The sequence below is a fragment of the Rhamphochromis longiceps genome, linkage group LG3 (genome assembly GCF_057381845.1).
Source record: "Rhamphochromis longiceps isolate RC_006_pf linkage group LG3, R_longiceps_female_GT1.1, whole genome shotgun sequence".
NCBI classification, from domain to species: Eukaryota; Metazoa; Chordata; class Actinopteri; order Cichliformes; family Cichlidae; genus Rhamphochromis; species Rhamphochromis longiceps.
Genome location: NC_140559.1, coordinates 13,795,869 through 13,809,400, shown reverse-complemented (window position 1 = coordinate 13,809,400; position 13,532 = coordinate 13,795,869). Strand labels below are relative to the sequence as shown.

The window sequence follows — 13,532 nt, the reverse complement described above, 5'->3', positions numbered from 1 at the left end:
ACAATATGTAACTATAGCAACACAGGCAACACTGTTGCTGCATCAAAGGAGACTAAGCGATGCTGGTAGCAATCATTAACATGTGAATGAATGAATGTGTGTGAGCGCTCTGTGCTGCAGTTTATTTGTAAGCTGACAGCTGTGACACTTTGACCTCGATCCACTTAAACATGAAAGGTTACTCGCTGCATTCAGCTCTGACACACAATCTGGTGAAGGAGTTTGTGACGTTCATGTTATCATGAGCTCCAGCTCAGAGCAGACTGGACATAAAAGACTCAGAGAAAATGTGTCACTTACAGCTGATTTTAATCTGACACTGAACATAACCTGATCTACACCAGGCTGTGTTCAGCATCTGTTACCATGGTGATATAGCCAGGTACAGAGAGCTAGTCTGGTGAAACTAAACACTGACAGGAGGCTCAACGTGGCCACTAACATGTGAATCTTTGTGTTTAAGACTTTTCTGAACCAGAAAATATTAATTGAGTCTAATTTTCAAAGTAAACAAATCTAAATCTAAATGAATTAACTGTAAAATGTTAGTAAATATGTGATTTCCACGTGTGTGATGTGAGCAGCAGGTGAAGCTGCTGTTGTAGATGTTGTTGTTCCCCTCTGTGTGTTTCTGTATTGTTGATGTTTAGTGTTTTGCTGCTAACACTTTATAACAGCTGCACACTCTTCAGCATTAGTGTTAGTTAATACTTGTTTCATCATTTATGAAGCATTACTCCTCCTCAGTATGTCGTTCATAAACATGGATACACATGATGAAGTTTTGCTGAAGAGGCTCAAATATAACATGTTCAATGACAGCAGTCTGATACTTTTCCAATGATGGATGAACACTTTATAAAGTTGTACATGTGTTACAGATATTCCTGAGTTAATTCAGACAGTTACTGGTTGTTAGTGAAGTATGTTGTGTGAGCTGGTCTAAAGTGAGGCCCATCCATGACTTCCAAAGCATTTATCACATAACCTGAAAGCTCAGCAGGACCTGGAGACGCCAGCAGGTCTGAGCTGTCTTCATGACAGGAAAAGGAAAACGCACAAAGTGATACAGAACATACAAATATTGATCACACAGTGCAAACATAACTCACTGAAGGTTTGCAGAGTATTAAATGAGCAGGGCCAGAGTGTGAGTTTGAGGCTTTAAGAGAGGAAGAGACTCACTGAGCAGCTGGAGCCACTCAGAGCTGTAACTTCAATGTCCTGAAACTTCTTCTATCAAATCAAATGTGAATGATCACAAAACACTAGTGAATATTTCACACAGCGTCACAGACGAGTGTAAACAGCACGAACACAGTGTTGATATTGAAGTGATCAAGGCTACTTTAGCTGCTCCCTCATCACAAGGAGTCACCTGATGATGCAGGAAAGTGTCTCTGGGATGTTGAAGAGTTTGGAAGTTCTGTCGTTGGCTCCTCTGGTTTGTAGTCAGTCAGTTTTAGTAAAGACGTCCAGTCAGGTTCACTTCCAAAGTGCTCCTGAGTGAAACACAGCAGCTAAGCTGTTTGGTGCTGTGCTTTCACACAGGTGAACTCAGGTGAAGGCTGGAAAAGGGGGCGTGGCCTCCTCGTCTGGCACAGTGAAAGCTCAGAGCAGCTGCTCAGGCTAAGGAGGTGATGAGGTTCAGAGGTGGCTCGCCATCTCCTTCATCATAGAGAATCCAACGCAAACAGCATTTCCTGTCATAGAAACATTGTAGAAAACAGACGTTACTGCATTAAACCAAGAAACACCAGGATTCAGTGACCATAGCAAATATAAAATCTAAACTCTCCAAATACTCCGACGTACATGAATAATACAACACTGTATTACAGCTGTTCTCACAGTGTTCTACCTTTTTACAGCAGTGACATAATTATTTGATCCTCTGCTCAATTTATGAGTTTGCTGACTTCCAAAGAAATAAACAGACTCTGATTTTTATCAAAGTTTCATTTTACTGAAGACAGAAAATCAGCAAAGATCCAGATTAAACTCACAAACATTGCAAAGTGTGTCAGCAGTGTGTGGTTGTTTCAATGCAGCTCACATCAAATCATCACTGAATGTTTCCTTCTTATTGTTGCAGAGTTGATGCTGAGACATCAGATGAAGACAGAACGAGGATCTTTGTGAGTCTGTTCTGTGCAGCAGCAGAGAGAGAGCAGCAGACAGGAGAGAAGATCCTGGAGCTGTTAGCATCAGTGTGCACATACAAAAACAGTCCTCTTAAAGAGAAATGGTGTGACTTCCTCCTGGACCTGTACTCTTATGAGACTGAAACAGGTCTGAGTGTCCTTCCATCATTACAGCCAGTTTTCCAGTCAGCTCCTGCAGTCTGGTCCATAGACCTCTCAGAGAGAAAGACCTCCATCCTCCTGGAGCTGCTGAAACTCCAACCAGAGAAGAAACAAGTGGAGCTGAGAGGCTGCTCACATGAAGAGAGTGAAGTGAGGAGTTTGCTGCAGTGTCTGCCTTTTATCTCACAGCTCAGGTACATGAATTCTTCTTTACATGATTAATTCTTCAGAAGACGAGATGCTCCCTGAAGTCAGCAGTGGAAACATTTTTCAGTACCGTATTTCCCGGACTACAAAGCGCACCTGAATATTAGCCGCACAAGCTAAAATCAGGGGAAAATCCTGTTTTGTACATACATTAGCCGCACCTGACCAAAAGCCGCAGGTGTTTCAATGTTGACTCATCATATGTAAGAGAATATGCACAAAGCGAATTGTCAGGAAAGAGATGGCTGTTTGGAGACACACCCCTTTTATTAATATTTTGAAAAACAAGTTATGGGTACATATTTGCATAACTTTTTAGGTATATGTACAAGTAGCGGTAATTACAAGTACGAAACATGTACTGTGCTTCATAAATGAGTAACAAATGTAGTACATAACAATAACCTACAGCACACCAGAAAAATAGATTCGGACTACCTTTTAGGCTCAGGTGCAGTGACACGGCTTTAACAAGAAGAAAAGTCAGTCATTCACCATCTTTCTCTTCTTCCTGCACACTAAAACCACCAAAGTCCTCTCCTCCAGTGTCTGATACGAACAGGCTCAGGATGGCTTCGTCATCCACTCTCAGCTTCGTTCCTTCGTTGTCACTTACAAAACCAAAGAAATCCTCGTTGTCAGTGTCAGAGTCGAACACCCTCTGAAGGGCCGTGGCGGTGTCCTCCTCTCCATCATGCAGCAGTCCAGCCCTTCGAAATCCGTTGGTGATCATGGATGTTTTCACACTTTTTCACGCTGTCACATTCCACCGGTGGAGTTGAGCATAACTTGCTTTTCGCAAGTTTATCGCCGCTAGTCATCCACGACTCCCGCTGAAGTTTGTTTTTCACGCTACTTGTACGGCACTATGTTGCCTGGCGGATGGACACGTGACCAACATACCACTCTTGAACCCAGATACTGTGTGTCTGATCGCATGCCCTTCCGCCAGGCAACGTAGTGCCGTACAACAGCGGAACAAACAAAACAAATCGTCTTACGATATGACAAAAATCACGGACAATCCATAGAAAAGCCGCACCTGACTAAAAGCCGCAGGGTTCAAAGCTTGTGCAAAAAGTAGCGGCTTATAGCCCGACAATTACGGTATATGCATTTTAATATAATTGTATAATTGTACAGACGGCTGAAGAGTGAAGCAGCTTGATCATAAGCAGGCTTTCTTTGTGTGAGCTGGCTTGATGAAAGCTAAACCTGCAGTCAGAGATGACAGCTGTGACAATGTGGGGAAACTTTGTGTTCACTCAGCTTCAGTCTCTGTCCACACTCACATAAAAGGAGGCCTTTGATTCGCTATTTCTCTCTTCTTCCACACTAAATGGACCAATCGAATGCTGCCTTCATCAGTCACAAACATGAGCACATGAATGGATGATAAACATCTATGAAGAAGTGAATGAATAGATGTGTTTGAGCGCTCTGTGCTGCACATTAGAGCTGTAAGAAATATTTGTAAAAATTATTATTGAAAAACTATTTTAATAGTAAGGCAATATGAGCAGTGTTACAGGCACAGCCCTAAAGACGGGAGCCTCATGGGCAGTGTGGTCCGTGCAATTCTGCAGATTTACTTTCTTTTTTTTAACAGCGCATTGTGTTGTGCATCCTGATTTGTTGCAGACCATTATCAATCAACCTTGAGCCGTGTCTCCTGTCCAGTACAGAACGAGTTCAGCTTGTCAAATTTACATAAATCCTCGAGCAGCAGTGCTGTTTGTTTGTAGGTTTTCTCCCCCACAAACACAACAATGTCGACGAAACCTTTTGCACCGTCAGAGGCTCCTGTGGTAGCTCCCAAAAGGCTGAGGAAGACGCTAACTATGGCACCAAAAGTTTGACTTCTGCACATGCTAAAGGAAGGTAGAAGTTACCACATTCTTCAGATTATAAGACGCATTAAGCAAAGCCAAACAGTCAGAGGAGTCAAACTTGACTCATTCTTCTTGCTTCGTCTACTTCTGTACCATTGATTCATTAATGTTGAACTCTCTGCAGCTGTTCCCATGTTCTGAAAACAGGGTTTGATCTTTGGTTTCTTCTATAATACTGGACTTATTTTTCTAACAAGGTCTGAACTTTGTGTTTAAACAAGCGAGAGAAGAGTGAAAATGTTCATACCTGTCTGAGGAAAGTGTACAGCTTGTAGTGAGGTTATTTACAGCCTTCAAACATCTATAATAACTTTAAAAAATGAAGCTGACTACTGTACAGATTTCACCTATCGCGGGATTTTTTAGAACCTAACTGCCACAATAAACGAGGGTCCGCTTTAAACATAAAATAATGAGGCCTCTGCCTTTAAATGTGGGGACAGTAACTGCGTGTGTGTAAGTGTGTAAAAACTGCAGATAGTAAGACGTGAAAAAAGACGCACAAGTTTTGACGCTGCGTGATGAACCCCGTATTCCTCGTCCACGTAAATGCAAAGAAGGAGTTTAAAAAAATCTCAGTTTTAGATTATTCAAAATGCCGTTTACGTGTGAACGAAAGGCCCAAACACATAGAAAAAGCTGTATAGGTGTGGACAGAGCTTAAGACGTAGAAGATTATTTTATTGCTACCAGTAAATGATTGCATTTTTACTCTTATTTGTTTCATTGTTCACTAAAGGTTTTAGGTTTGAAATAAATTTTAAGTCGAGTTGGTTTTGGTCTGGTGAGTAACCTTCAGTAATAGTAATAAATCACACAGCAATGAGACATTAATGTAGTTGTAAAATCTTGATAATATATTAAGTAATCCATAGTATTCAGAATACATTGCAAAATACCTTTTGGGGCATGTAATCTGTAATCTGTAGTGGAATACATTTGAAAACTTACCTTCCCAACACTGACTGTTTCATTATATACAGGACACACATGGACAACTGCATCAGCAGTGTGTGGTTGTTTTTATGCAGCTCACATCAAATCATCTCTAAATGTTTCCTTCTTATTGTTCCAGTGTTGATGGGTGCTCAGATCCTGATGAAGCAGTCAGGATCTTTGTGAGTCTGTTCTGTGCAGCAGCAGAGAGAGAGCAGCAGACAGGAGAGAAGATCCTGGAGCTGTTAGCATCAGTGTGCACATATCAGACATTCCCTCTTCATGAGAGATACATGGAGATGTATTATTATCTGAACCAATATCAGAGTGACTTCCTGTTGGATCTGTGCTCCCATGTGAAGGACTATGAGACTAAAACAGGTCTGAGTGTCCTTCCATCATTACAGCCAGTTTTCCAGTCAGCTCCTGCAGTCTGGTCCATAAAGCTCTCAGAGAGAAAGACCTCCATCCTCCTGGAGCTGCTGAAACTCCAACCAGAGAAGAAACAAGTGGAGCTGAGAGGCTGCTCACATGAAGAGAGTGAAGTGAGGAGTTTGCTGCAGTGTCTGCCTTTTATCTCACAGCTCAGGTAAGTCAGATTGTATTCAGAAGCTTAGTGAAGAGTTTTGATGGAGAACATGCGTTCACCACATGCAGTATACACATAGTATATAGTTACTTTACAAAGAAAGCAGAAAACAACTTTTCTATTCATTTAATATTAAAGTAAAGTTTTTACCGTCTCTTCTTGATTTAAAGAAGCTTCTAAAAGTGGAATTTTGACAAATTTCTAAAATATTTGTTTTCTTGTTTTTATGAGGATTAATAAATTAGTTATGTGCTGCAACTGAGATGATATGTTTCCCTCGTTTATGTTATATTTAACATGGAGCGTCATTATGTACAGGAAACATGGACCAGATGGAGTCCATCAGCAGTGTGTGGCTGTTTTTATGCAGCTCACATCAAATCATCTCTAAATGTTTCCTTCTTATTGTTGCAGTGTTGATGGTTGGAATCGTCATCATGCAGTCAGGATCTTTGTGAGTCTGTTCTGTGCAGCAGCAGAGAGAGAGCAGCAGACAGGAGAGAAGATCCTGGAGCTGTTAGCATCAGTGTGCACATATCAGACATTCCCTCTTCATGAGAGATACATGGATGAAGATTATCAGATTAACTTCCTGTTGGATCTGTGCTCCCATGTGAAGGACTGTGAGACTAAAACAGGTCTGAGTGTCCTTCCATCATTACAGTCAGTTTTCCAGTCAGCTCCTGCAGTCTGGTCCATAGACCTCTCAGAGAGAAAGACCTCCATCCTCCTGGAGCTGCTGAAACTCCAACCAGAGAAGAAACAAGTGGAGCTGAGAGGCTGCTCACATGAAGAGAGTGAAGTGAGGAGTTTGCTGCAGTGTCTGCCTTTTATCTCACAGCTCAGGTAAATAAGTGATGATGGTTTCATTTGCAGAACGTTTCCAGCATGTTCTCTGATCCCATCTTCACTGTGTTCCAGCTGTGGTCCAGAGTTCTTCCAGAGTGTGTGCACATCCATGTCTGTAAGATCCAGAGAGGAGGCCCAGCAGCTGGAGTCTCTGCTGCAGCTGCTGGGCTTCCAGCTGCTGCTAACAGGAGCGTTACACAGGAAAAGCTGCTGGTCTGTGGGGAGAGTTCTCAAACTGTGCGGCTCTAAAGTGGATCTCATCCTCACACCCAGCAAGATGTCTGCCAGAGGAGGCGCTCTGCTCTTCAGACACACAACACAACTACACAGTCTGAGGCAGGAAGTGAAACCATGACTCTCTCCTGCTCTTCTAACATCATTTCTATGTGAATCTTTAGTTCTTGGTGTTCATCATTTCTGCTCTTTCGTCTCTTCGTTCTTCAGGCTTTCCATCGACATGTCCTTGCTGCTGTCTCAGTGGGTAAGAAGAGGCAGAGCGGCCCGTCGGCTGGCTGTTGAAGAGCTTTCTCTTGTGCCTAAGAAAGCCCGACCATCACACAGAGTATTGTTGAGGGCCGTCAGTAGTTTGGCTTCCCTGCTGAGATACTGGACAGTCGGACGGTTAGACCTGACTGAGACCTGCATCCCTGCTCAGGGTCTCATTGCACTGCTGCTCCATCATGGTCCTCTGACAGTCAAGTAAATGTCTTTCTGAACATCACAGGACAAATAAAATGTCGATTTTTACTTCAAAGCTTATTTTATATTGATGATCTCTGCAGACTGAGTGAAGAGAGCTTCCAGCAGCTCCTGTCTCTCCTCCATGAAACCCAGGACAAGGACTTGACGTTGTCCTTCTTGAGTAAGGTTGGTGGAGACCTGACCTCCTGCTGCCTGAGCTGGGAGCTGCTTCACTATCTGCTGCAGCAGCCGTCGGCTCAGACCATCACTGTGGACCTGAGGAAGAACCTGTTCTTACAGGAGGAGACCACACGTCTGCTTCCCTTTCTGGACAGGATTGTGTTTAAAAGGTGCTGAATGTGGTTTGATCTTTTACACAGTTTCTGCTGATTAATCAGGAGGATTTGAAATGCTGTCTCATCTTTAATCAGCACTTCATGGATCCTTTAAACAAAGTTGGAAATAAACTCTTTGTTTTCAGGCCCAGTCCCAGCTTTGTGATGAGCTCCATCAGAGAGCTCCACAGAGCTCACGACAGTCACGCTGTTCCCAGTTTGCTGAGGTCACTCGGTCATGTGATCAGCCTGAGCTGCAGACAGCTGGACTCAGTGGACTGTGCTGCTCTGATCTTCATCCTCAGACACGGAGACGGAGTCAGACTGAACCTGCTGTGGACCTCCATACCAGCAGGGGGAGTAGAGTCCATCCTGCTCATGCTGGACAGCGTTTCTCGTCTCAGGTCAGACATTAGAGCTCGTTTCTGTGCTGCGCTGTGTGATTGCTGAACAACACACTTTATTGTAACATAATGCTTCAAAAACAAGCTAACATTTTACTGTTAGTGTGGAACAGATTACATGAACAGTTGAACAAGAAACTACAAGGAAAGTTTCAAACAGCAGGCAGAGTGAACATCATTTAAAGGTAGAGCAGTAATAATAACAACAACAGCAACAATAACACATTTTATTAGTGGGCGCCTGTCTAACAACCCAGGGTCACGTAGCAAACACGGAACAGGAAACAGGATCAAACAGTAACTGGTTCATGTTGATGTTTACAGACAGTAAGCTGGTTTGAAGACGGCTTTGAGTTCAGTTTTCCTGGAAAAGAATCCCAGAGCCGCTGATAGTGGCGCTCATAGTGGCGACATGTACGAACAACAATGTGGTGAAGCTTCCTATCTTATATATCATAGTTGGAAAGAGACGATAATTACACTCTGATGACACAAACAACATGTTCTCACTATGGTATGTGTTCTTTAATGATGACCAGATGTTTATTTCACTACTTATCATGGAGGGTTTCATCACAGATGCCCCGCCCCCGACTGTTGTTTAGTCTCAGAGATTCACGCAAGCTTTTCTTTAGCATTAGCCCGCTGTCATGGCAACAGTGAGAGCCGTTTGTTGTATTTTAATCCAACACAAACTTTACTAAACAACAAAGAAATTCAGACTAATCAAAAGTTTTATTTTTTTTTATTTACACCCAAGGGCCGACTTATCGCTGAACACACTGCAGCTTAGCATTAGCCGTCCTGTTTTTAGATGTCACACAATATTCATGAATTATTTACAAAGTTTACAAATGTCAGCTTTGCAATTTCTCATTAATTATGCAGATAATTGTTTAAAAATATATTATTGGAAATCATTTGGTGAAGTTTACAAATGAGGCCCAAACATTTCTGGTGGTCTTCAGTGTTTCCCAAACTGCAGCCTCTGACTTGTTGCTTCTGATTTGTGTGTCTCATTTGTGGTTTTACCAAATGGTATCATCAGCGTTATTGTCATTTTAATCTTAGTGAATTAAAATTGGTCGAATTAACAATTTAATTGTATTAATTATAGTTATTATCAAGTGTTGTCATTACACCTCCTGGGCTACTTTTATCAGCTGCTCGAACAACAAGCTGAAGGCTGCAAATCACAAGTTTGTCTGCAGACACATTTGAACTGGACCCATTAAAATAATCTGCTACATGCTGTGTTTCTGTGGCTTCCTGGACACAAAGGAGACATTTACTCTTCATCACTGCTGACAAATGATGCTTTTAATCTGATAAATGCAGTAAATCATGAACACAGAGTTACCAGATGAACAGAGTCCTTATTCATTTAAAGCTGTTATCTGTTAACATCCACCTGCACAATCAGCCCAAGCAGGGAAACTGGGCTCAGTGTGACTTTGTCTTAATAACATGAGTGCTGTGCATAAATCCAACATCTAATTACAATAATGTGTCTGCTGCTAGTTCATAGATGCTGTTCTTAAAATCCTTTAGTTTTAAAGATCAACACATTTTATTGGAGCCAGCAGTTTGTTTGCAGCATCTATCATTTTAGATTTTCTGTCTCCATGCGTTTCTTTCCAGTGTTGACAGGAACCAGCTGCTGAGGTTCATCCACTGCTGTGCTGCCTGTGACGTCCAGCAGGAGGCAGCGTCAGGCCTGCTGAGGACTCTGCAGCACAGCTTGGATCTGTCCTGCTCCTCCTGTGTGGAGCTACCGGAGGAGGATCAGACTGAGCCTCTGAGTCTGACTGCTGATGACTGCAGGGCCGTCTCCACCATCCTGACACAGGGCAGCCGGGACACACAGCTGGACCTGCGAGACTGTGAGGTGGAGGACAGCGTGCTGGACCTGCTGTTTCCTGTCCTCCACAGGGTCCGCCTCAGGTGGGAAAGACCACCGAAGAGTCTGAACCAGAGAGAACCTTGTTCACGCTGGTGTTGATGCATCCTGACAGTTTCTCTGTTTGTCCTGTTTAGAGTCAGTAACACTGTCCTCCTCCAGCTGCTGTCTCTGGTTCCTGTGAACAGTGAGAGGGACGCAGTGAGGCGGGCGGTGTCCCTGTGTACAGCCCTGGGTGGAGAGCTGGATCTCAGTCACAGCACGCTGGATCAGAGGGTCTGCGGGGCTTTGGTCCAGATGCTGGACTCGTGTGAAGGGCTGACAGAGCTGGACCTCAGTCACTGTCAGCTCACTGACCAGCTGCTGCTCCCTCTCATCACACATCTGCACAAAGTCCAAGTCCTAGAGTGAGTGTCACACACTGATCCTCCTGTGGGAGGCACCAACAACCATCAGCCTGTTCACACACACTACAGTAATATAATGTGCAGCGATCAGTTAGAGCCACATGTTGTGTTTGTGTTACAGTCTGAGTCACAATCAGATCACTGATGCTTCGACCGATGTGTTACTGCAGCTGCTCTCCATCAACCCCTCCATCCACTGTGTGCGGTGAGCCAACATGAAGGAGTTTCTTCTCAGACTCTGAGAGGAATCATTCACAGCCTGAGCTCACGTGGATTCATGTTGTTCTGTGTGAGTGACGTCTGCTCTCTGCTTTGGTCTCTTTCTAGACTCTTCAGCAACAACATCGTGCACAGAGCAGCCTTCAAGGAGCACACGCAGTTTGAGATCTGGTGAAGCGCTCGCCATCATCTTTAACATCGTCGTTATCATCATCCTCCTGGTCATCATTATCATCATGGTCATCATTATCATCATGGTCGTCATCATCATCAGAGCAGCCTTCAAGGAGCACACGCAGTTTGAGATCTGGTGAAGCGCTCGCCATCATCACCATCGTCGTTATCATCATCCTCCTGGTCATCATTATCATCATGGTCGTCATCATCATCATCATCATCAGAGCAGCCTTCAAGGAGCACACGCAGTTTGAGATCTGGTGAAGCGCTCGCCATCATCTTTAACATCGTCGTCATGGTCGTCATCATCAGGGAGATGTAGTTTTATGGTCTCAGTAAAAACTCTCGCAATTGCTTCATACTAAGCAATTTAATATAATTTAAATTTAATTTAAGTAAGAATCTATCGGCACCTGTGGTCGGCTCGGCTGAGGAGATCCAGTGTCCCCGCCTTCTCTCACCTCGTCTTCGCTGCGGTGAATCCGCGGAATCTGTGGCCACTGAAACAGGTTCCCTGGATGGCTGTCACCGGTCTGATGGACCAGGATCGCCCTTGTTAACGCTCGGTCGTTAGCAAATAAAACGTTCATGTTGATTTCCTCTGTGTGACAGAAACCTGGCTAAGTGACGGTGAGTTAAGCGCTTTCTCAGAACTATCACCGCCAAACTGTTCGTATTTTAACTCACCGAGGACTACGGGCCGAGGTGGAGGAGTGGCCACAGTTTACAGAAATACTTTTCGCCAACTGTCACTTTCTCCAGTTTTGACCTGAATATGTTTGAGCTGGGTCATCCTGTTCTCTGTGTGCTGATCTACCGTCCACCTAAATATAACAGCAACTTTGTTCATGACTTCTCTGAGTTCTTGGCTGAAATAATGACAAAGTAGGACAAAGTTTAATCCTGGGTGATATTCATGTGTGTTGTCCTACTAAACCACTGGCAAAAGACTTTTTAAACCTACTTGATGCTTTTAATGTGTTGTAGTCTGTCACTGGTCCCACTCATAAACATGGACACACTCTGGTTTTGTCTCATGGTTTACCTGTTTATAATCTTCAAATTTATGATGTCGTCTTTTCTGATCATTTGCCTGTATTGTTTGAAACTTCTCTTCCCTGTAACATCACTACTTGTGTCCTCCTACTGCTTCTCGCATGTTTAAACCATCAAGTGTCGCCCAGTTTTCTACCCCCTTTATTTTTTTATTATTTCAGAATTGTTGTCTTGAGGCCAAGAAAGATGCCAAGCGGATTTATTTTACCAAGTGGATCATCATGGCCTTGCCATATTGGTCCATTTGATTGACCTTTATTATAATTATGAATTTATTTTATTTTCAGTTGCTACAAACAGGACAGACATGACTGTGGGATAGGACAGGGAGAAAGAATGAAAGAAAGAGGGAGAGAAAGAAAACCAAAGGGGAGAAGAGACGGTGAGAAGGGGGGAAGAGAGAAAAAAAACAAACAAAACACCTGGATCACCTGTACGGAGAAAAAAAACAGAGGAGAAAGCAAACAAAAAAAAAAGAGCAACATAATAAAAACAGCACCATCACAATAAACTAGCTAGCAGTAGATATCAGTAGTTACTAAATAATAAACGATATTGTGCAGCACGCAAGATAGACAGCGCACAATGTGCTTTGAGGCAGCAGCCAAGAAAGGTGTAGTCCGCGTCTGTGAATACCCATGTGTACACCCGTGTGCACACCTGTGTGGATCAGCATGCTTGCATTCCAAAGGTTTCTCCATGTAATGATCTGCTAGGGAGTGTGGGGAGTCGCAGCCCCGTCCACCAGGGTATGAAGCAGGTATGGAGGAGATCCAGGCCCCAGACATCCAGAGGCCCCAGAGTACGAGGACCCGAGGAGGACCACCAAAGGGGGGGAACCGTGCCACCCTCCTGGGAAGAGCTGAGTAGAGCCCCAAAGGAGAGGTCACCCCGCAGCTACGGAGCAGAGGCCAGAGGGGGTTGCAGTGGCGTGCCCGCGGGCTCTGCCGGCAGCCAGCTGTGCCAGAGAGGACCGAGCTTCAGGCCCAGAGGCCTGAGGGCACCCCACCCCCTGGAAGGGGCCAGCCGGGCCACAGGCGCCAGGCCCCGCCCATTCTACTTTTAAATACTCTAGGAACAACAAGTAGGCCTGCAGTGTGAGAGCGAGGGAGAGAGAAAGGGGACGTGGCCCGGGTCAGAATCAAAGCCAGGCCAGCTGCTCTCCACCTCGTGGCACATGGTCACCTGCTCATCCTAGTGAGCTCCACCAGCAGCTCTTTCACACAGTTTACACTGTCAAACACCGTGTGTGGACCTCAGCTAACAACAGGCTACATTTAAGTCTGGACTACATGCTTTTATATTGAGGAGATTTTTCACTGTTTTTATTCCATCAGCAGCTCAACATCATGAGCAGCTTTGACATAAAGACATCAAACTCAAGCTGACTTTAAACTGGATCGACTTTTAATACAGGGGCTCAAAACAACTAACATCTTTATTATATATCAGGACAAAGTCATTTTATATTTATATTTTATACTGTAACTGGAAATGATACACATGAATCTGATTTTGCTTTGGATTTATCTTCTGTTTTAGATCAACTTTGATCACTTAGAGCCATCTTGAGT

At 43.8% G+C, this 13,532-nt stretch overlaps 1 protein-coding gene across 7 annotated transcripts in view; it reads left to right on the top strand.

The window, feature by feature from the left end:
* LOC146673007 (uncharacterized) overlaps positions 1–10,997 on the top strand; it is a 38,038-nt gene extending 27,041 nt beyond the window's left edge. For 4 of the 7 annotated variants that reach the window (XM_085401355.1, XM_085401354.1, XM_085401350.1 and 1 more), the window contains 11 exons: positions 2,096–2,500; positions 5,481–5,930; positions 6,345–6,776; positions 6,852–7,115; positions 7,224–7,478; positions 7,562–7,810; positions 7,942–8,199; positions 9,841–10,143; positions 10,237–10,506; positions 10,628–10,711; positions 10,834–10,967. In XM_085401355.1, the coding sequence (XP_085257481.1) occupies positions 2,096–2,500; positions 5,481–5,930; positions 6,345–6,776; positions 6,852–7,115; positions 7,224–7,478; positions 7,562–7,810; positions 7,942–8,199; positions 9,841–10,143; positions 10,237–10,506; positions 10,628–10,711; positions 10,834–10,900 (3,037 nt within the window). In that variant the 3' untranslated portion in view covers positions 10,901–10,967. The other 3 variants (XM_085401351.1, XM_085401353.1, XM_085401356.1) reach the window with 3 other exon arrangements.
* Positions 10,998–13,532: the final 2,535 nt, after the last annotated feature.